Source organism: Plectrocnemia conspersa, unplaced genomic scaffold (assembly GCF_051122295.1).
Source record: "Plectrocnemia conspersa isolate PC_06_02 unplaced genomic scaffold, ASM5112229v1 ptg000009l, whole genome shotgun sequence".
In the NCBI taxonomy this organism is placed as follows: Eukaryota; Metazoa; Arthropoda; class Insecta; order Trichoptera; family Polycentropodidae; genus Plectrocnemia; species Plectrocnemia conspersa.
This window is the reverse complement of record NW_028277173.1, coordinates 29,339,340-29,362,787: the sequence shown is the minus strand read 5'-3', so window position 1 is coordinate 29,362,787 and position 23,448 is coordinate 29,339,340. Positions and strand designations below refer to the sequence as shown.

Here is a 23,448-nt window from a genome sequence, read left to right as displayed (position 1 = left end):
TCACGTTTTGAATTCAGGTATTATAAAATATAAAAACTATTTTTTCCAGTAGCTTTAGTTAAATTAATAAACTCATTTTTAAGCGATAGAATGTTCCGAAAATTATTTGTCAAGTTCCATACCCTTATTTGCTGAAGTCCCTTAAGGTTCATTTCTGGGATCCTTGCTATTCACAATATTTCCCAACTAAACCTCACAGAAATGATATCACCGCTTTAATCGCGGTCGACACGGCCATTTTATGTTCTTATAAAAATCCCCATTGAGCAGAAAATTGACTTCAAAAAATAATAAACATCATTGAAAAATAGTTCGATAATTAGCTAGTCACTGCAAATCCCACAAAGCTTTTCTCGTAGAAGTAAAAAAACTTCGCTGTCGTTAAATTAGTAAAAATTAAAATATAACAATTTTCTAGACTGGTAAATACAGCAAAGTACTTAATAATAATTAATTACCCTGGAATAACTCAATATTTAAATAAAATGCCTAGTATTTTATTTTATACATTACTAACGGATACCGCTATCAGTATTTGACAATAAAAATAAAAATAAGAAAGAATATCATCTAAAATATTTGTTTTTTAAAATTCAAAACATTGCATGGCAGAGCCAAATTTTTTTTAAATAATAACTTATTTTAACAAAAAAAATTACATTGACTCTTGCCATTTTCTTCAAAGAAAAATAACAATTTATTAGCAAAACAAAATTTTTAATATATTTACCTTTATTTTTCGTAGAAAATGACAGTTAATTTTAATAACCAAAAATTTCACTCTGTGCGGCCAAATAATTTCGTGTTTGCTTAGTTTATTTGCAGCTCGGTTCGGCGATTTTTCCGGACACGAATTTTACGGACAGGAACTTTCCGGACACTGATTTTTGCGGACACTTATTATTTCGGACATTGACTATTCCGGACAAAAAATATTTTTAACATTTAATTGAAAAAAAATAAGGTAAGCATTTGGTTTGTTGAATTTTTAACTATCGAGTTCAATGTAGCAATCAACTGGAATTAAATCCAATAAATCATTATTTTACTTTCGTGAAACGATCTTGAGATGTCTTTATTATGTATTTATTTCCATTATTGAAAACATCATTTTTGTCTAAATCCGTTCAAAATGATCTTAATAAAACATAGTAGTAGTGATATGTAATAAACTTTTTTCTATTGTCTTGCCAAAATGGCCTATTTCCATTATTACTTAGTCTTACGTTACTTTTATGTAATAATATTAATATTTAAATAAAATAATAACATCCGTGAAATTTTGCAATGAAATTGACTATTTCTAAAACAATCTTTAAATCAACCTTGATTTCATTAATTTATATATTATAGTATTATTATTAACACATATAATAGAGTTTTACTTTAAAAGTTCTTAATGGAAATTCAGAACTTTTAAAGTAAAACTCTATAGCGACAGATTGGCATTTTTACAGAATTGTTTATCTATTTGATGTTTCGTTCCCGGAAAAGAGATACTCTCTTTAACTTGTCGATAGTACGCGAATATATAAAGTAATTACTAATGTGATAAAACAATTTTAATCATCATCTCTTTGACCCCACGACATCAGATATTAAAACGACGATCTTGCATTTGTCAGGTCCGTTTTGATTTGTCGTACACGTGTTTTTTAGAAATCGTCAAGAAAATATCAAACACGTACATATGTCCACGTCTGTCCTTTGAAACAATCATAAAAATTATCGATAAGGATTTTAGTAAATAGATAATGCATTGAATGCATCGTTTTGTACTTTACTCTTTACCTATGAGATCATGTACCCTTGAAAAAAACTAAACAACTCGCATTAAACAGACGATAATTAACGAGTCAATAGTCCAATCCATAAATTCTTCCTTTAAAAATTGTATTTAGCTATACAGGTATTCCAGAATACATTTCATTTGCAAGTAGGTCATTACTGTATCTCATGTTTTTTTCTTTAAAATAATACAATAGAAAAAATATTTGTTTAAAATTATTTATTTGAGAATGATACAATTGGTTTTATTGCTTCTTGTTTGCAACTTCGTGCAACTCCTTCTGGATGGTCTTGGCGGTTTGGAGGACTTGGTCGTATGCCATCTTGGTCAGTTTGGCGACGTCATCTTGCATGTCTTTGGTGTTCTCGTTCAGCGACTTGGCTACCTTGTCCGATTCTTCGACGACGGTCTTGAAGCCGTGCTCCAGCTTGTCCTGGAACTCCTTGGCTTTCTTGACCATGTCCGGGTGTTGTTCCTTCAGTTCGGCGACGGTCTCATTCAGCTTGCCGACGAACTTTCCAATGACTCCTGATAGATCGCTTGAGACGGTTCCCATCTGCGAAAACGAAAGAGAGAGTTGCATTTATCCGGGAGATAAGGTTCAAGGCTGAGCGTATCGCTTTCTGCGAATTCGATACGAGAATGCCCTTTGACATATATTATCTTATCTTATTTTACACTTCGTACCTGAGCCTGGAGATTCTTGGACAGATCGCTGACTTTAGCGATGAAGTTCTCGGTGTTGTTGCGGAGGATAGCTTGGAGCTCATCTCCATCTTTAGCGGAGACGACTTGGTTGAACTGCTTGTTAAACTCGCCGAGGAAGGTAGTCGCCTGTTTTGAGAGTTCTTCGAAGGGCACCGGGGTTTTGGGTTCTTCGCGTGAAGATCTGACAGCGTTGCCCTTTACGAAAATATAAATTAGAAAAATATTCGCAAAGGTAGCAATTATTATGCGAAGAGACTCACTTGAGATAGGCAGAGCGCCGCAACGAAGAAGCACGCGAAGAATTTCATGTTGAGAGGAAGTAGTGTTTCGCCGGTGGACGTCGAAGAGTAAGTGACGGATGCGACCCTCCGTTCGCCTCTTATATAGGGGTTGGTGCTCGTCATCCGTCGGTCGGCGCACTATGGGGCATCTTCACGCAGTCTCATGAAAAATTTCTACGATAGAGTGTCGTTGACCGTTATTATAACAGTTGTACTTGTCAAATCTGTAATTTATATTCTATTATCTTCATATATATGATTGTCGCGTTCATATTTATAAACATAGAACAACTAAATTTTGAGATAATAATAAAATTTATATCTAAATTTTTTTATTTTTTATTTATATATTAATATAATTTACTATTAATATTAAAATTATCACAATTTATTTTCACCATTTCTATGGTAGTATGAATCTGGGATTATTAATGTTTTTAATTCCCTCTTGTAAACTAGAAATATAGGCACATATTATGTCACTTCTCACTAATCTTAATTAATAATAATAAAACTTAACTTATATTGTGATTAAATATTATAAAATTATGGTTTTGTGTAGCACCAGAATTTTTAATGCAAATTGTATAATATTATATACATCAGTTGTATTTTATAGGGATGTAAATAAGCAACAAAAAATCAAATCTTTACTAGACCTAAAAAAAAATAGTCAATAATGTGGGTCACCCTATACTTTCCTACGTGACAGATCATAGTGGATGTGTATATTTATTTTCTTTAAAAATGCAATAAAAATAAGCATATGTCTGTATATACGCTTATTATAAAATTCAACATTATTTAACCTCTTTATAAAGATAAAAATTAGACTACGAGATATATTTAAGTTTTTAAATGTTTATTTAGTATTAGTTAAGTTTTTCCAGTTTATCTGAAATATTATCAAAGCTATTACAGGATACGTTTCTTATAATTTACTTTTATTTGTAACTGATTCATAATAATGTTTAAATTAAGCATTTTATACGGATTTTTGTATTCTAAAATAAATATTACCTATTGCAAAGGTTATAAAAACTCAACATAAAAAAATCAATGCAGTTTCTTTAATTATTAAGCTTTTGCAAAATGTTTAAAAAATATTGAATTGAATTAAATTTAAAAATATATTGTTTACGTTTGTTAGATAGCCTGATTCGCCATCTTGTTTTATAATGATGGCTGTTTAAAAAAATAAAGACGTTTCAAAACATTCTAATATATAAAATTAAATTAAAAAAACGTTTATTTTAATGTTCGAAAACTTCAAAAATGTTTTTTAACAAAAATTTGAATAAAAAACACGATTTTTGAGAACACATATACTGTTGTAGTTTTAATCATTTCGCCATGAAAATTTTTTTTAAAATAGACCCAGTAAAAATTGTTTCAAATAAGCCTAATTCGTCATTTTGTTTTAAAATGGCAGAAAATCATACAAAAAATAAAATTATAAAACATTTTTTTCAATATGTAATATAATGGGTTTCTTTTTAAAAAATATTTTTAAATGGACTAGTGAATAGTATCTCTGATAAGTTTGTTAGATGGCCTGATTACCCATATTGGTACAAAATAGCGGATGTTAAAAAAATAAAGCATTAGCAACTACCCAAAACAATCATAGAAAAAATGTATTATAACATAAATTAAAGAAAATATAAAAAAACAGATAATTTCTAATAATTGCTCTTATAAATCATATAATTTTGATAGTAAGCCCGATCAGCCATTTTGTTTTAAAATAGCGGCTATACCTGCAATTAAAAAATCCTAAAGCAAAAATTTAAAAAGTAAAATTTGTTTTATATCATATTTTTTGTACATATATATAATGAATTTTGAGGACACGATAAATGCTGTAGTTTCTTAAAAATATGCATATGGAGTAAATATAGCCATCTTGTTTAAAAATACTGGATGTTAAAAATCGACCTCCATTAAAAATCATGATAAAAAAGTAAAAAATGTTCAATTGAAATAAATTATTTTTGCGATTACGATTTACTACAATTTTTGGTACTGGGTACTGCGCATTTGGTGATTATACAAGGCATACAGCTACCTCGAGCTCTTCGATTGATTCCAACATCTTTGCGGCTTTATTGAATATGTTTTTATATGATCATAGAATTTTTAGCCATATTGAAATAGGACACCCAAATCGGTTACTACTTCTGTGCGATAAAGCACACTGCTGTGTAACTTATAATCAAATTTTAGTAGGTGGTTTTGCTTTATATTATGAAATGCTATTTTTATGCTAAATATCTGAATCATAAATTTTCAACATTAAAATTGAATGTTTTTACAATATTCAATAAAATCTATTTTATGGAATATTTTAAAGTAATATATTAATTGTTTATACTCTTAACAATTTAATAGAACCATACACATAAAACATAATATAAAAAATGACTTAATATTATAAATATTACAAATTCACACCTCTGTACATTATTCCCCTGGCCGTACTCGTTTTCTCATACCTAACTAACTATTCTTAAATTGTTTCTATTTCTAGTATTAAATCTATATAAATCTTTATTATTTATTTCTTATTAAATACTTTTTAAAATACTCTGGTAACTTATATATAAATACTAAAACATTCATTCCAATCTATCAATCATACTTCTACAACTAGTAAATCTGTTTTTATTCATATCTAATCTCATTTCCCTATTTTGTAATTTTTGAAATGTCATTGTATCTAATTTATTAAGCATATATAGTATTATTCTACAATAATTAAAATGTTCCACAAAATAAAATGAATAAATAATATATTTTTCATTCTGGATATAATACCTATTTTTTAATATATACGTATAGTAAAATAAAAAACAATGAACAACTTTTAAAATATTTTATTTTTATTCTTTTTCAGCATAAAATGAGTTAAAAATACAATACAGTTTGCGTAAAATGTCCCACTGTGCGACGGACTCTGCGCATGCGCGACATTTGAAAAAATTCTAGACCTAGAGCGATAAGAAGTTTCCGTTATCGATCCCCGTCGATCTCGTATTGAACTTGAATCAGGTAAATAAACAAGCGACGCCACTTCGACGGTCGCTTATCGCCTTTGTGAGGATTTGCAGCCCCGCGTCCATTAGACTCGTCTCTTTGTTATCTCGTCGCAAACGAAAGGCGCCGTGGGTGATTTATTTACGATTATGGGATGTTAAGCTGTTCGCTCGGAGGAGTGCTTGGCCATTTTGCCGAGGCTGTCGGATAGATGAGCGAAGACGTCGCTTACTTTAGCGCCGTCCTTCATCAGATTGTCGAAGCTATTCCTGAAGGCGAGGATTGCCGAGTCGAGGGCGTCGGCCGCCTCCTTGGCGAATTCGTCCTTTGGCTCCGAGACGGCTTCCGGTTCCGGCGCGCTCCTGCTCAGGCATACCTGAAATACGGCAATACATTTATCTACCGACCGAAACGATCTGTTGTATTTGAATGCACTTTACCTGGATCAAGAGCGAGAAAAAGAGGACGCGACAGAGGACCGACGCCATGTCCTTCGCGCTCGATCGCCGACGGTTAATTGCTCTATTTGCGCGCATTCGACGTCAGAGATAAGAGCGACTGTATGTCGCTCGAAGGAGAAATCGGGAAAAGTAAAGAGATGGGTAAATCGAGAATTTAAAATCGATTTATTAGTTATCGATCTTTCTTCAAAATTTAAATTCGGTTAAAAAAATATTGGCTTCCTCTTTCTTTCTACGGTTGCACCGGCGCACATTGGGGCGAAACGTTGAATATCGTCTAATAATTATTTTTTATCGAATGTACTACAATAATAAGAAGTGATTTTTATTCATAACATCCCATAGATTTTAGGAAAAATTCATAATTTTTATAGGTTATTCCGTTGATTTATTATAACTAGTCAAAGTTGTATGTTTGGACAGAGCAAATTTACAGCGTCAAATTAAGTGAAACTTTGAACTTACAATTTTTTTTTTAAATATATTAAATATGTACTATTTTATTTTATTCAGAAATAATAATTTCATTTGTTTTTTTCTTAATTTAAAATTAAAATTTAACTTAAAAAAATATTAAAAAAAAAAAAAAATCGTTTAACTTTTAACAACTAGCAAATTTTCCCGAAAGTTGAATATTACGATTTTTATATTTACTCAAGTATTAAATCTTTGAAATAGCAATAAAACTTTGCGCCTACTTTACATGGTTAAAAATGTTATCGCATGTTTTTCATTGATTAATGTGACAAATCTTTTACTTTTTCAATAATATTAGCTTGTGTTGTTTTATCAATATATCTCAGTCTTTGCATATATGAAAATCTAATATGATCGACTCCAGAATGTAAACATCACATCTTCAACTTTCTATCCAAATCACACGCACGCTTGACTAGCACCATCATACTGTAAGAGTTGACAACCAGTTACTGTGATATTACAAATATATTATTTTTTTATTTATTTTGTGCGCAATGGGCTACAATATTTATTTTTATGTTTATATTATTTTTATATCGACGAGCCACTCGATATATCTAATGGTGCTGTGTTGATAGGGTTTTCGAGTCATATACGAATATTTTATAAAACACGGTTTAGATTGGAAGTGGGTTATTGATCTTTGCACAGAAGATGCCCCAGCAATAATAGGAGTTGATAATAAAAATAAGTTATAATAATATCATATACATTTTTAAATAATAATTTAATCCTTTTATTTAATGCGAATTTTACAGTGTTTCTTATGATTATATTATATTTTAATACGCAAAATAAAAATATTAATTGCAATATTCAATAATATGTATTATTATTAAATTTTCGAGAAGAAGATTATATGAAAAATTTATGTTTATAAAATGTATTTTTAATGTACTAAAACTCATATTTTCTTAAGGTTTTTATTACTATTTTAAATATGTAAATTATAAACAATCCGGTGTGGGCAAAGCCCAGCATGTGGTTGTTCAGATCAGACCACATGCGATGGCTGGGCGAATCTGGCCGAAACGTAGGGACCATGATTCCACACGGAATCAAAAAAGTACGCGGAGTAATCCGACTCCTAGAAATATTAACCAAATATTTCTCCGCGAAAACGCATTCAACCACATATATATATATATATATATATATATATATATATATATATATATATATATATATATATATATATATATATATATATATATATATATATATATATATATATATATATATATATATATATATATTCATCAACTCTTATACCAAATTTAATATTGATACTTCCACTGGATTCGGAGTTATTGAATTTTGATATGATTTTGAGCGTTTCGCCCCAATGTGCGGCGTCCTTATTAACACAATCAATTCTCTGATAACGATTTAATTTGCATAGTTAGCTCAAGAGAAGTTCATATTATAAAAAACCCGATAAGAATCATACAATAGTGATTAGTTATCGCCCCATTAGTTTATTACCATTATTAATTAAAATAATTGAAAAAATAAACCTTATGCGGTAAACTTTGGAGAATACAAATACAGTTTGACATCCGCGAAGATCACTTAACAATTTTCTAATCGTTATAATTAAACTTATGATTAAATTGTTCATAATGTTCAGTAAAAGGCTGTAGCAATTGCCGACATATTTTAAAGTCAATGTAAGCATTACATTACATTGTTATGATTACTTGTAAAAAACCCTGAAAAATTGCCTTGTAACAACTCACGAAAAAAATATGTATAGTAGGGATATCATTTGGAGGAGGGGCAGATGAGGGCAATTGCCCCCTTTGATTTTGGCCAGAAAAATCTATGTCATTTAATGCAATATTATGAATTTTAATTAAATCGAAATATTAAAAAAACATTTACCTCCCCCCTTCTCTGAAAATCTAAAAAACATTCCCACTGCAACGGTCTCTTAGTGAAAATGTAACTTCCAGGTGGCCATTTGTGAACGACCATTTTATTATTACACAGGATACAAACCACAATAACAACATTGTTTCTATAAATTTGTTATTATAATCATTATTTTGTTATAGGTATAATTTTTTTGCAATTTCAAATCACTAATTTTGACACATATTTAAATGTGCACAGAGTGTACATCACCGGAGAGCGTCTTTAGGATAAGATTAAGCACGCTAATAAAAATAAAATCCTGACCGATTTATAATTTGAAATTAAGTATTCTCATATGTAATTGGAATTGTGAAACATGTCTACAGAAGCAGTTTTATTGGAAGCTTGTTAAAACTTGCTATTAATTATAAACTAATAATCAAATTCGTTTTGAAAGTGTAGAATTTTTCGAATTAAAGCTGTGTCCCTCAAAATTTAATTTTAGTAAATATTTATTAGTGATTTTTCAACAATTAAATAATCATTAATTGAAAATGGCTTTTCGAACAGTTTTTTTTAACATAATTAATACTAATAACATAATTTTTTACCATAGTTATATCACACGATAATTTAGTGTACTAAATACAATTTATGTGGAACGCAAATGATAAGTATGTGCAAATTTTTGTAATTAACATTTTGATTACATCTTTATCTTTTCTTAGAATAACAAATTTTAACAAATTTAACCTTGATTAAATTTAATGTTATTATATTTTATAACCAATATAGAAGTTTATTTATATAAATATTTAATAAGAAATATATATATAATAATAGAAAACTATTTTTTTTCTTTGGAAATCATAGTCAAAATAACTATGTTTGATAAAATCGTAACTTTAGTGATAATAACAACGAATTAAAAATACGTAGTGATAGTAAAAATATTTATGTGATATGAATGTAAACCATCATGTTGTCATTTTCTTCCAGTGTAAACGTATGGTATTTCAAAAGTACAATGAACAATAACCCATTCGACATATCTCAGAAATTATTAGCAATTTGTCTCGATTGTGATATATATATTTTTTATATAAATTAAAAAATAACTAGGTCAACAATATTAGGTATTAAAAATTCACTACTATGCTTCAAAAAAATATCTAATATATATTTAAAAAAGCCGCTATCAGACCGGCTAATGAACTTAGTAACTTAATAAGGTTAATTTATGATAAAAGCAACTATTAAAAGTGCTAAAAATCATTATATCCCATACACATACTGTGTATGTATATGAAAACAAAGTTTTAATCAACTTTTATTTTACTTTATTGTATTTTCAGTAAAAAAAAATCGTATAAAACCAATACAAAAGTAAAAAAAAAAATATTTAGTTGTGGCAAAAAAAAATTTTCATAAAAAAAATCGAGCAAAAATGGATTAAAAGTGCTACAACCGTTATATCCCATATATGTACATATTCTATATGTATGCATATGACTATGTATGTGTATGACAAAAATGTTTTTATCAACTTTTATTTTATTTTAATTTCTATTATAAAACATTTTGAACCTCTTTACTACTTTCTCTAAGATACATATTTTAATAAGCCAAAAAGATATTTATACTTAATTTTAATAAATGATAAATATATTTATGTTTAAAAAAATATTAAAAATACGAACTTAATTGCTAAATTAATCCTGCTATTGAAAACTATCTCCCCCTAAGATTTATGGAAAAAAACAGTTAGAAATGATTCAATGGCCAACAAATAAAACATGTTTATTTTATTTTATATTTGAGTTTATTGCTCTTATTCGTTCAACAAAATCTAAATAAAAATATACAGTACAAACTTCTTAATCTTATCAAGACACTACAATGTTAAATTAAGAAATCATCGGGATGTGATAGGATGGAAGAATTTAGAGACACGATACGAGAAAAAAATAGATTTATTACTCATCTATATTTAAATATATAATAAAATACTATATATTATTCCTTTTTCTCCTCCTCCTTGAATCCCGACTTGATTTTGTCGGTGAGGTCTTTCGTGCCGCTGACGATGGCGTCTCCTCCTTCCTTCAGCTTGCTCTTCATGTTCTCCCACAGCTCGTCGAGCTGAAACGTTGCACAATTGAATATAATCCAATAACTATACTATAAAAAATATCCTACCTTATTATCCTTGAAGAACGTATCGATCGTCTGCTTGACTTTATCTAATCCGAATTCCGTCTCGGCGGCTGGTTTTTCTTCATCCGGCTTCGGTGAAGCATATGAGACTTGGACCAGCGTGAACGCCACCAGAAACAGGAACACAAAGAACTTGGAAGACATCGTTGCGGAAGCTGTCGACGGTGGCGAGATCGAAGCGGGAATGATTCTCGAAAAGGCAGATGAAGCTCGACTGGCGTCGCGATTAGTTTCGGCGAGGGTCGCTCTATTAGTTACTGACGTTCTTCTTTATTCTAAAATCTAAAAGAAACAAAGCCATTTACATACCTGGAATCGTCCGTGTCTTATCGCAGCTAATCGACTCGATTTCGAAAGGAAACTCAACGGTCGTTCGCTAAGTGCAGACAAATCTTACCATTGTTTATGGATTTGACGATAAATTTAGTGATAAAACGCACTTTGTCTAGCTAAGATTGCTTTCGCATAAAAACGTACTTATTTAGAAACGGTATATTATATTAAATCGTTTCCGCAGAGATAAACGCTGCGCCCTTTCGCTAATTTTAATCTATAGAAATTAAACGTCCCTTCACCTATTGGAAAGTCCGCATTGTTTACGTCATCTTATATCGTCATATATAATTTACAATAAAATAACCATATAAAATGTTATCAATGCGTTCATTAAAAATCAATGTAGGTGAATCATTTATATGAATTAAATGTATCGCATAAATAAAATAATATAAAATATTAGAAATTTATACAATTATTAAGGTAGTTATGAGAGATTTCTGTAATTATTTTATATGAATGAAAGTGAAGATATTACAATCAAAAGTTGAACTCACAGATAATATTTCTTAGCATTTTTATTACATTGATTTAAATGTATGTGTATTATTTTACTACCAATTAGATTTACTTGATATTTTTTGCACAAAAAATTACATGTTTAGGTATTTTATTAATAAAATTTTGAACGGTTATTTTTGATTCCTTTGTTATAAACGGTTAGTAAATCGATCACAATCATAGCAACAGTGTAAAAACTAATTTATTTTTTCATTACATTCATAATATGTACGTGTGTTTTTTTTAATATGCATTTAATATACTTACTGAACTTTTCCCAACTTATATGTAAGTTAATTACCGTTTAATTCAATTACAAATCAAACAATTTTCTGACCCAATATATAGGCTATTTTTAAACAGTTTTTTTCATAACGATTAATGCCTAGCAACGTATGTCATAACCAAAATAATTTAAAATCACAACATTTAATATAAAAAAATATACCATTAAATATAATTACTGAATGTTTACCAACTGGCCATTATTTAGGTTACAAACTATTAATTTTAGTTACTGACCATTGACGAAAACTACTGACTGATATATATATATATATATTACTGACATTTCAGCTATATAAATTCTTTTTTAAAATATAAGGCATCAGTTTAAAATAAATAAAATAAAGCTGCTCCATTTTCGCATTAATTTTTTTATATTGATCTTAACTACCAAAATGGTATTACTGGGTTTAAACGTAGACAGATAGATTGTATAGATAAGTAAAATAGTTGTAAATTAGTTTGGCAATTATTTAAAAAATAGTAAGCGAAAAGTTTTAATTATGAATAATAGTCGAATGACATAGTTGAACCCACAGATAATTTTTCTTTGAATTTTGAATATAGCCTATAATAAATTATTATTAATATATTGTATGTATACTTTTATGTGAGATTTTTTAGTGTAAAAAATTAAAAACTCAGTTATATTAATTATGTAGTATATTCAAAAGATAATGTACCGTAGAGATGCAAATTGGGATCATTATTGTTAATAATATATATTATTAACTCTTTAAACGCCAGCGACTAATTCGTGAGTCATTTCTCTTCATGCGTCAGTAGCTCTTTTTAAAAATAAATATAATATGCTTAGTATACTCATAAATGATACTAGTACGATTATCTTTAAGAATTAATAAAAATATTATGTGAAAAATAATTTGTTTAATAAATGAATTATTATTCATTATAGATATATGTTATATTATTTATAAAAAATACGAATATTGTTATTAATACAATAATAGCATAATTATAGAAAAATGTTTGGGAGTAAAAATTCAAAACAGTTCCTCTTGTGGCGATGGTCGCTCGGGAGTTCCAGGTCGTCTCTTCTTGTCTGTCGGTGGGGGTGCGTCTGCTGGTCTCTTCGGGTGTCTGCTGGTGACTTTGTGATTCTGACTGCCTGTCTGCTGACTGGATGACTGTCTGATCCCTCATCGGAGTTTGGGCTTATATATCCAGGGCTATAAGACTTGCTTGCCAATCGTATATATGCAGTGATCTTCTAGCTAATCGCTGCGGTCGCCTCGTTGCACGGCGAAATAAGTCTGCGCCTTTAGAAAGCGACGCCTACTCGTCCAAGGTCGTATTGCATTTTCAGAAATGATATTCGTGACCATTTCGCCACAAAGGAATTCTCTTAATGATGAAGAATATGTATGGTCCCCGAAATCCTTTACGCTGTTCTGTTGTTAATGAATAATCGTTTTTAGTCACAGTCATTAACACAAATTTAGGGTTTGAGACAAAGACCCTTTCAAACGTGTTCATCTGTTTGTGGTCGCTACAGTTCTATTACCAATTTTTTCGCTTTAAGTGTATGTATATGTTACATTCAGTACCGGCTGGAGGTTTTGTGGGGCATCTGAAAAATATTATATGCAGCCCCCTCTTCCGAAACAAATGTAAAAATAATACATTAAAATGATTTTATATATGCGGGGCCATTGGAAAAATCCCGACACCTGAACGCTCGGTAACGAGCATTCCCACTGCGACGGCACCAGCACGATTTTATTGCTTTTGACGTGGATTTTGACTTCTAAGAAGGGATAATAGTTTTTGCGCTCTTCTATTGGTTCAAATTCGGTTTAGATATTTTTCCTTCATTCGATTCTCACTTATTGTGAGTCGTTATATTGCTATAAAAGTCTTAATATGAACGCTAGATAAATTAACATTACCACTGTGACGGCGACGGCATGATTTTATTGCTTTTGACGTGAATTTTAAACAGGGGAGGGTTGAAAGTAGTGTATTTTATGTCACATAAATAACTCATCTGCAATATCGAACGTTCCCACTGCGACGGCGCCGACACGATTTTATTGCTTTTGACGTGGATTTTTGACTTCTGAGAAGGGATAATTGTTTTTTGCGCTCTCCTATTGGTCAAAATATTTTCACTGCCTTAAAGAAATTTCATTTTTACTTCTACTTATTCACTGTAACATAAAAAATTCGTATTCATTGTAACATAAACATTATGTTTGTCTAAATAAATATAGAATGGCAATTTTTGGTTTGATTAAAATAATAGTTTCGGTTGATATCACATTTTTTTGTAAGAAAATTAAGTTATACCCAATTAAGCCATGTTTAAAATAATGTTTTAGTTTAGTTTAGTTAATATAAAGGAAATAAATAATAATTTCTTAAAAAAACTTATCGAATTCTTAATTATTAAACCGTATATTTCCACGAAAATGTGACAAATTTTAACTTGAATTATTCATGTACGTTTTTCCAATTGTTATGAAAACAAATTTTTAATGCACATTCTTTCAATACATATAGAATAATCATATTATATTTTTAACTGGTAACGAAATTTACATGATGCTCTAACTTTTTTGTATACAATTAAGTTTTAGATCAATCTTGTTTAGTCTCTTCTCCAAATCTCATGTTGAATAGTAGAGATACTTAAATTGTTTTCCTATGATGTCAAGCATTTAAAGCGCTTTGTATTTTTCCTTAATTTATATTATCTTAATATTACTCTTAGTTTCTTTAATTTATTTTAATATGTGTAGCTGTATTTTAATTTTGTAATAAACATTCACACAAAAGAGTAAAACGAATTGTTTTTCGCAATCTTTTCTACAAAAATGTTTTTTTTCAGTTAAAAATGCTGAATATCTTAAATCTAGGTTGCATGCTAAATTAAAAAGTTATTATTATATTTTGTATATCACAGCAGATAAACTAAACATTTTTGTACCGAAATTAAATTCGTTTAAAATTAACATAACTTTTCAATCTTCCAAAGTAAAATTGTCAAATTATTCCATGAATTTTCCATGAGTTCTAGTATTTAATGTATTTTTTTCCGTAACAGGATTCGTCTATCGATATTGAATATTTGCCCTTTTGACCCTCCTATCGCATAGGTTTTTAAACACCATGAAGTCATTGACCATGTGTCAGTGGTAATGAAATAGTAAATGTTTCAAAGAGATTCATGCGCAATAGGAATGTTATCAGAGCGGGTGACTCGATAGATAACCTTTCACTCGATTGCGCAAGCGATTCGGTTTGCGATCGAACAATACGTAACAGCCGCAAAGGGTTAATTGAGATGAAAGGTATGAAATTGCTCTTAGATCCCTATAAAACCGATCAGGTCCGATCGACAGACATCAGACGAATCCAGTCGAACCAGATACAAACATGAACTACTTCCAACTGGTAAGTTGTAATAATGTAAGACTAGACAACCTCCTTTGAGGAGAATTGTCTTCTTTAAAAATGTTGTCCTTCTTTTGTCTTTTTTGAAAAAAAATTATGAACTTTCATAAAAAATTCTCATCTTCAAAAAAATCGGAGATAGTCTCTGAACAAAAATTTCCGAAATTATATTTTTAGCCCCCGCAGCAAATTTGTCCTCCTTAATCCTCCATGGACAAAAAATCTGAGACAGCCTTTTTATTTTTAGTGCACTCCTTTGATATTTTCAAAATCTGGTCACATCAGTATTACAAAGATAAGTTCAGTCAAATAATAAAATTTATAATCATTTCAAAATATTTTTTAACTCTTATATATCAGCCAGATCACACAACTCGTCTTTACATGAGATAAATGGATAATAGCAATATATTCCTCATTTAATATGTTTGTTATTAATGCAACTTTTTTCAGACAACACTCTTGACTTTGGCCAGCTCGGCTATGAGCTCGGTACCGTGGGCTCCGGCTCCTTGGGCTTCCGTTTCTTGGGCTCCCGCACCCGCTGCTTGGTCTCCAGCTCCTTGGGATTCCGTAGCTGTAGCTCCTCTTCACCAATTAGCTGAACCCGCTGGTCCTTGGTTCAAGTCTTGGCCTGGAGCAGAAGCCAAAGCAGCTGTCGCTGCTGCCCACGCAGCTGCCGAAGGGGTGAAAAGAGCGCAGTTTGAAGCCGAAGCAGCTAGAGCTGACGCCCTGCATAGACAGAGACACGCTGCTGCTAGAGAGTCAGCAGCTGCTGCTCAAATCAAGCACAAGTGAGATCCTTAAGAATATTATTAATATATCCTTCTGTCAGTTGTTCTTTGAAAGTTTATCATATTATTACGCTATGACTCCAACCCAGAAGCGCTATTTCGGCTATTTCTGGGGGGGGGGACAAAAGTTAGCAAGTCTCTGGTCGTTTTTTTAATATTTCGATTGAATTAAGATTCATAGTAATTCATTAAATAACATTCATTTTTCTAATATTTTGTTCGACATATTTATAGATATAATCACATAATTAGATGACATGTACACTCAGTGTACATCACAGTAAAATAAATGTTTAATAGTATATTTTTGTAAATTTTACTCACGACGGGTAGTAAAATTATAGACTGATAACTAGAAGGTAGCGTAAATTCTGTACCCTATGTATGAATAACTATTGCGCTCATTGGAAAGTATTGACAATAAAGAGACGAGTTAGTATTGCTTAATAAATAGTCGGTGCTAATTAGTGCAAAGATAGTTAGCCAGTCAGTGGTCGTTTTTTTAGATGACGTGCATTTTTTGAGTCCCTGTTTAAGATCCGCGTCAAATCCAATAAAATCGTGCCATCGCAGTAGAAACGCTCGGTTATCTAGCGTTCATATCTTTAAGACTTTTCTAACAATATTAGAGCTTAAAATACGTGAGAATCGAATGAAGCATATAAACAGAATTTTGACCAATATGAGTGCGTAAAAAACAATTATCTCTTCTCAGAAGTCAAAAATTCACGTCAAAAGCAATAAAATAGTGTCGGTGATAATTGATTTTGCGCTCTCCTATTGACCAAAATTCTGTTTAAATATACTTTGACCAATACTTTTATAGTAATGTATTTGCGTTCGCAATAGCTAGAATCCCAGCTTTTCTCTTAGATATCAGATACTATATATAATTTGAGAGGGACACGGATTGTATCCGTATTTGTATCCTTTTATGCCTATTTGCTATGAGCGTTTAGATATAATAAATTATATTCTTGATATAATGAGAATTCAATGAAGTTATGGAGAGGTGGTGATGTCCTTTATTTTTAACTTCGGCGGTCAGGATACCAGAAGCCAAGATTTCAAGTAGAATATTGTTTTTGAATGGATTTTATAATTCTTTTAGCGATGAAGCTTCGTCCAGAGCTCGGTCCGAAGCTCTCTCCGCTGCTGGAGCTGCAGTAAGAGCTGCTGCCGACGCAGCTGGGGCTGGAGCAAGGTTAGCGGCTGCTCAAAGAGAAGCTGCCAAGAGGGAAGCTCAAGCTGCAGCAGCCCTCCAAGCAGTAGCGGCCCATGCTGCGGTCCACATCTCCAAAGCTGGTAAGTCTGCTAATAAAAAATATTTACTTAGTATCTATTATTGTTATTGTCCCATTCAAATCATCGCGTATGCTAGTGTTTATTCCAATCCACTAAACATTTGTGGAAAGCTTTCAGCTCATTCAGCGTACTTTTTATCTACGGAAAGTTTTTTTACAAAAAAATCATAAATTAGTAGTAAACTATGACCGGTACGTTATCGTGGTGCAAGACCAGACAGTTGTTCGTCCACAATTCTAGTCGTTTTAAAACGGTGTAAATCCTTATGCAATTTTCCTTATTTATCCTACGAGTTATCAGTAAGACTTCATCGTTTTAATATAATAAGACGTTAGAAGCAAAACAACAAACTACTTTAAAATTTGTAGAGCCAGAATTTTCAAACAACGTTGCTAAAAATTTAAAACTGCTGAGTGAGCATACATGCAACTGCAAGCGATCAGAGAACACAGAGATATTGAAAATAACCGTTATTGATTTAAGCTTATATATGCTATAACAAATTTAATTATTTTCTGTAATTCTAAAAACGCAATTTTTATTATTGCTTAAAACTGCAAAATATATTCTAACTTTTTCAAATATATATATTGTAGATCATAATTTTGCATTCATTAAAAAGAGATTGCACTGAAATTTAATGGTATATTTTAATGTTAGCATAGCAAATGGTAACCATGTATTTTGCTCTCCGCACTTCGTCGCTCTTCTACGCACACTTTGGTTAGCTACTATTATATTCTTTGTTCTGTGGTTACCATACAGTTGTTTTCGCCGCTGTTTTTCATCGTTAATCTACTATAAATGCGTTACTTTATTAAATAAATATATAATAACTATGCAGTTATTTTGATTTACTATAAATTTTAAAATGCTTGAAGTTAATTTGAATTACCATAAATTTTAAAATTGTTTACGAAAAATAATTGATGGTAAAGTTGTATTGGTGTATGATATTTGAATGTATATGTATATGCTAATATTTTAAATGTATTGGGGAACAACTTAGCTTTTGCCCGGGGTATAAAGTGTCCATGTTTTTATTAAAATTTCATCGGTGGTTAATATACTAAGTTGACCCTTTTAGAAACATTTTTATCATTAATAAACCTTTCGTCTTAACATAGCATCATTGTCAAAAGCCTTCTCCATTATATAATATCGAATTTAACGAGTGTGACAAAATGCGTCGGCAATAATTGTCTCTCAAGCACAAACTACGCGTCTATTATAGCCGACAATTGCCATGTGGCTCACATAAGTGAGACAAATATAAGCTCAACCGAATTCTTAATAGTCGCTGTTATTATTTAAAGTGTCCGAATAAAAATTGTTCGTTGTTAAAATATACTCTTATGTATCACAACATTTTTAATGAAATCGGAAGCAGTCATTACCTTTTCTCTGTGATATCACATTCCAGATGTCAAAACCACTTGCGACACTTAGAGATTGTGGTAGGCGAGATGAATCTTTATGACCGTATCAAATTTAATACGACATATTTGTATGATACATACAACGTGACCTAAAAATGCATTTATAGTAATATCAATCTAACTTATTTCAATTGTAAAATTCTAGTGGGCAAAACAGCCGTTTATAAAAATTTCACAAACGTTTGATCTTTGAGATATTACAAAAAACAATAAATTAGAGCTTATGTATTAAAATTATTTTAATTAGTCGAAGCGGGGGACATTAATACCCCATGTTTTCTGCATATATTTTTGATTACTAATATCATTAAAATTATAATTTATATTTATATTCCTGTATTAAGAATTTTTAGTATTAGAGAAGAAGTGAAAATTTTTATTTTGGTGTCATATGTCCCAAAAAATACTGTAATGTGTAAGACCAAAGAAAAACTCAACCGAAAAAAGGTCACTTAAAAAAACAATTATTATGCACACTTAATACAAAAGAGCACCATTCCACATATTTTTTTCCAGCTCTTCATAGCTACCGCCGAAAACATCTTTGTGTTTGACAACCTCGTTGAAAACCCGAATGACTCTTTAATTATTAACCTGTATCAATTCCAAAACTTTTTAAGACGCTGAATCAGCCAAAGCCGTGGCTTTACACACATCCGAAGCAGCAGCCGCAGCCTCCAAGCTCTCAGCAGCTAGAGAAGCGTCTTTCGCTCCCCTGGCTCATAGTCACCTGCCCGTCGTCGGCCCTTGGTCGAAATGATTCCCTAATATTCCCAACCTCAATTTGTTACTTAAAGTGGATAAATAAAACGCTGTTATTATAATCTAAATGGTGTATTTATTTTTAATAATCAACCGTATACATGATCGTTATGAGTGCGTCGACCGGGCAAGAGAGGATCTTCGGCGTCATCGTCGGTGAGGTAATGGCCCAAGTCGAGGAGAGACAGTCCCACCAGACGCAGCTTGTTGTGGATGGCTCGCACATCAGCGCTTTGATCTTGACAGCATTCCACTTCCGTCGATTCTGTTGGTGGCTTCTGGGGAACCGTCGCTGCTGGCTCTTCCGCTGTGATCACGATGCCTTTGGGTGCTCCATCTTTTCCGGGATATGCATACAACGGCACAGGGTAGTAGATCTTAGGCTCGAAGCTCTGTATCGACTTTTCTCGAGGCTTGGACTTTTGAAGACGATCCAGAAACGTATTCATGAAGCTCCCTGGACGATTATGTTCTGTGAGCAGGTGATTGATGGATCGTTCTTGCTTATCTTCGCAACGACACGAAACCACAAGTAGCAGAGCGATCACTACGTGTAACTTCATGGTCGGTCTTGGAAAAAGTGAGCCTCGTCGTCTAAAAGCGACGAAGAAGTGGAAGCGTCTCCGTGAAAATGTCACGAATCGTGCCTCCTTCGAGATGGCTTTTAGCACGCACCAGTATGTGACAGGCCTTCGAAACGTGACCTACCTAAAAACCCATCAATGACACGTTTTTAATATATGTTATAGTAGACTAAGTAAAATCGAGGAAAGATGACTCACCGTCGTTTCGGCCCTCTTCTACTATGAATCTACCGATGATTTGTTCCGCCTGATGATCTTCTGACGTTTGGGACCTGGAAAAAATAATAGTAATAAAGAAATGGAATATTTTTTGGGGCAATAATACTATACGACTAATTGTGTTTGTTGTAGATCCAACCAGAGTAGACCTTTTTTCACATTAAAATCTTATCAATAATGGGTAGAAGATTATCCTATAGAATAACTATTCCTCTAGCGGAAACTGACAAAGAGAAGCAATGTAAAAATAAAATGAGTCCAATTAAATCCTTGTTTTTTGATATACTTATATAGCTAAGAGTTTTTAATATAAGGGTTTAAGACTAAGGATAGATGCATTTGAAATTCAGTGCTAGAGAAAAGGAAACCATCGTTTTCTGGACTTCAGATTTAAATTACAGAGAAAAACTGCATTTTTGAAAAGCTTTTATGTCGAAAGAATAACAAAAATAATTGCATAGGTGTGCATTATATTTGGATAATTATATACACATTTTCCAAATCCTCTTGCCCGACGGATTTTTTTACAGTTAAGGCTGAGGGGTTTTAAGCAGAAATAGTACGTCCGTCGACAATTTGGGAGTGACGTTCGAACAGGAATAGAGATTCTATATGCACATCGCCAAAGTATGCAAACATGCGTTAGAGATGCTCGGCTTCGTTATGCGGAGCGCGTGTCACTTTAACAAATTATTGGTGATTCCGGTTCTATACGATACGCTAGTTCGTAGCGTCCTCGAATATGGTTCAATTGTCTGGAATCCCAGGGAACAGGGACGTCATTTAGAGGGGCAGATGGGGGCATTTGTCCCCCCCCCCCTGAAAAAATCTGAATGCCCAGGAAAGCGAAGTTGGAGAGAATTCAAAGAAAACTTCTCAGATATTACCAAAATTGACCTTTGGTACTACCAGTATAACAAAATTAAATACCGGTAGTACTGAAAATATTTTATTATTTTTTAAAATTGTTTTCTGACATTTTAATATAAATTTTGACCCGAAAAATACGAGTTTCTAAAGGGCGGTGTCGACAATCCGGTAATGCTCGGAGATGAGTGCAAATTTACAAGCAATGAATAAATCACAAAAAGAATTTATATTCAATCGCCATTTATAGAATTTAGAGAAAAAGGATTTTGAATCAGAACTTTATATGACTACAGAGATATTTACTTGTATCCACTGCAGATGGTGTCCAGCAGAATGCTTCGAGCGCAAGAGTCGCCTTCTTCAGGTGTTTCTACGGGAACCATGCGAAAGTTGTACGATTTTTGCTGAAAATAAAACGCATAATAAGAAATAGTTTTAATAAAACATTACATTTGAATATAAAAATTGTTACCAAGCCCGCAGCAGAATCGCCTCCGCAAACTAAATTACACCTTTCCTAGAAAATCATATTAAACTGATCAGACTCGTTCTAATTTGTAGCTCGTAAATTAGAACTAAAACAAAAAAAAACTTACGCAAGCCGGTTCGCAAGCTTCGGAACAATTCGCTAAGAGCGCGAATACCAGAAAGACTATGAACACCTTCATTCTGATGAAGAAGCAGCCGAAGAATCAATGGTAAGTTGCGTTTCTTTGCCTCTTTTATACTTAACCAAATTGTGATCTATCTCATGTACGTGATCCGTTTAGTTAGAGCTATCTAAGAGTGTGCCGATTAACTCTTCTGAATTTAATGATTTGACGATATTGCAGATGAGTTATTTGCATGACTAATGTGGTCGAGTATAAAATACATTACTTTCAACCCTCTCCTGTTTAGAATCCACGTCAAAGGAATAAAATCATGCTGTTGTCGTTACAGTGGAAATGTTAATTTATCTAGCGTTCATTTTAAGACTTTATAGCAATATAACGACTCACAATAAGTGGAAAAATAGGAGAGATATGATTGATTTCGACGTGAATTATTGCCTTCTGAAAAGTGATAATTATTTTTTCGCCCTCCTATTGACTAAAATTCAGTTTGAATATACTTTGACCATTGCTCTCATATCAGAAGTCTGTATTGATATCGATAAGCATAGCTATCATATTTTTAAAACATAGTGAAATATCCAAGTGCATACATACCAACTATAGAGCAATATGCGAGATGCAACGTCTATCTATACTTCTTCTGCTTATTTCCTCCTGAAAGATGAGTTGGCTTAGTTTGTATTTTGGACTTGACATAATAAAAGTTCTAAAACTATAATATATAGTAATAAAAGTTTCATCGTGATATGTTTGGGTTAGAACAGTAAATTTACAACTGTCAAATTGAGCTTCATTGACATTTTAGAGCAGAATATAATTTCCCTAGCGCCTATCAATTAAATTATATATTCGATAGTAGAAATATATATCGAATAATAATAATAATATATATCAACTACTTCCACGATGATTCCATGTGTAGAGTCGTGAGTTCATGAGTTTTCAATTGAGATGAAAGAGCATATGATCCAGATTATATATCTACGGCGTTTTCAGTTCGAACATCAGCTTACTTATTGTTAACTATGTAGAAAAGACCAAATATAGGATTTAAACAATATGTTTCACTGTTCATTCGAAGCACGAGGAAAGTCGTACAGAAAATAGTTTAATTCGTTATAATATTTATTAGCTTATAAAGGTTATTTTCAATATCATCCACTCCACGTGTTCTCTGATTGTGCGCAGTTGCATCTATGCTCCCCAAGCAATTTTAGATTATTTAACAATGTTGTTTGAAAATTCTTGCTCTATGAATTTTAAAGTAGGAAAAGTAAGAAAGTTGTTTTAATTATAGTAAATCTTTTTATTTAATTAATTTCAGGTATGGGATAATCTTAAATAGGTAATTATAGTAATGAGGATTCATATTAGAAGAATCTTTGTTTGTTTATTATATGATAATTGAAAATGCAAAAGTGACATCATTTGTATTATCTATACAAACAATGAAGGGTCAATGTTTAATTCTTTGTATATGTTTACTGTAG

General features: G+C 31.5%; 4 protein-coding genes and 1 long non-coding RNA gene across 5 annotated transcripts; 1 reads left to right on the top strand and 4 right to left on the bottom strand.

Annotated features, from left to right (window-relative positions):
- Positions 1-1,993: 1,993 nt before the first annotated feature.
- On the bottom strand, positions 1,994-2,850 carry LOC148232574 (uncharacterized). The gene is made up of 3 exons (XM_088192494.1): positions 2,758-2,850; positions 2,477-2,692; positions 1,994-2,345 (listed from the first exon to the last, which is right to left on the bottom strand). Exons 1-3 carry the CDS (start codon positions 2,803-2,805, stop codon positions 2,034-2,036), a joined length of 576 nt encoding a protein of 191 aa, XP_088048620.1. The 5' UTR covers positions 2,806-2,850; the 3' UTR covers positions 1,994-2,033.
- A 2,789-nt stretch (positions 2,851-5,639) lies between these two features.
- On the bottom strand, positions 5,640-6,402 carry LOC148232573 (uncharacterized). The gene is made up of 2 exons (XM_088192177.1): positions 6,255-6,402; positions 5,640-6,190 (listed from the first exon to the last, which is right to left on the bottom strand). The coding sequence occupies exons 1-2, from the start codon at positions 6,348-6,350 to the stop codon at positions 5,972-5,974; spliced, it is 315 nt and encodes a 104-aa protein (XP_088048303.1). The 5' UTR covers positions 6,351-6,402; the 3' UTR covers positions 5,640-5,971.
- A 4,165-nt stretch (positions 6,403-10,567) lies between these two features.
- Positions 10,568-11,080, bottom strand: LOC148232572 (uncharacterized). Its single transcript, XR_015810669.1, has 2 exons — positions 10,812-11,080; positions 10,568-10,754 (listed from the first exon to the last, which is right to left on the bottom strand). It is a non-coding gene; the product is annotated as an uncharacterized LOC148232572 (long non-coding RNA).
- A 1,882-nt stretch (positions 11,081-12,962) lies between these two features.
- Positions 12,963-19,736, top strand: LOC148232571 (uncharacterized). The gene is made up of 4 exons (XM_088192728.1): positions 12,963-15,368; positions 15,822-16,162; positions 17,274-17,467; positions 19,527-19,736. Exons 1-4 carry the CDS (start codon positions 15,351-15,353, stop codon positions 19,664-19,666), a joined length of 693 nt encoding a protein of 230 aa, XP_088048854.1. The 5' UTR covers positions 12,963-15,350; the 3' UTR covers positions 19,667-19,736.
- Positions 19,728-22,599, bottom strand: LOC148232570 (uncharacterized). Its single transcript, XM_088192729.1, has 5 exons — positions 21,938-22,599; positions 21,814-21,858; positions 21,645-21,745; positions 20,451-20,524; positions 19,728-20,376 (listed from the first exon to the last, which is right to left on the bottom strand). The coding sequence occupies exons 1-5, from the start codon at positions 22,007-22,009 to the stop codon at positions 20,333-20,335; spliced, it is 336 nt and encodes a 111-aa protein (XP_088048855.1). The 5' UTR covers positions 22,010-22,599; the 3' UTR covers positions 19,728-20,332.
- Positions 22,600-23,448: the final 849 nt, after the last annotated feature.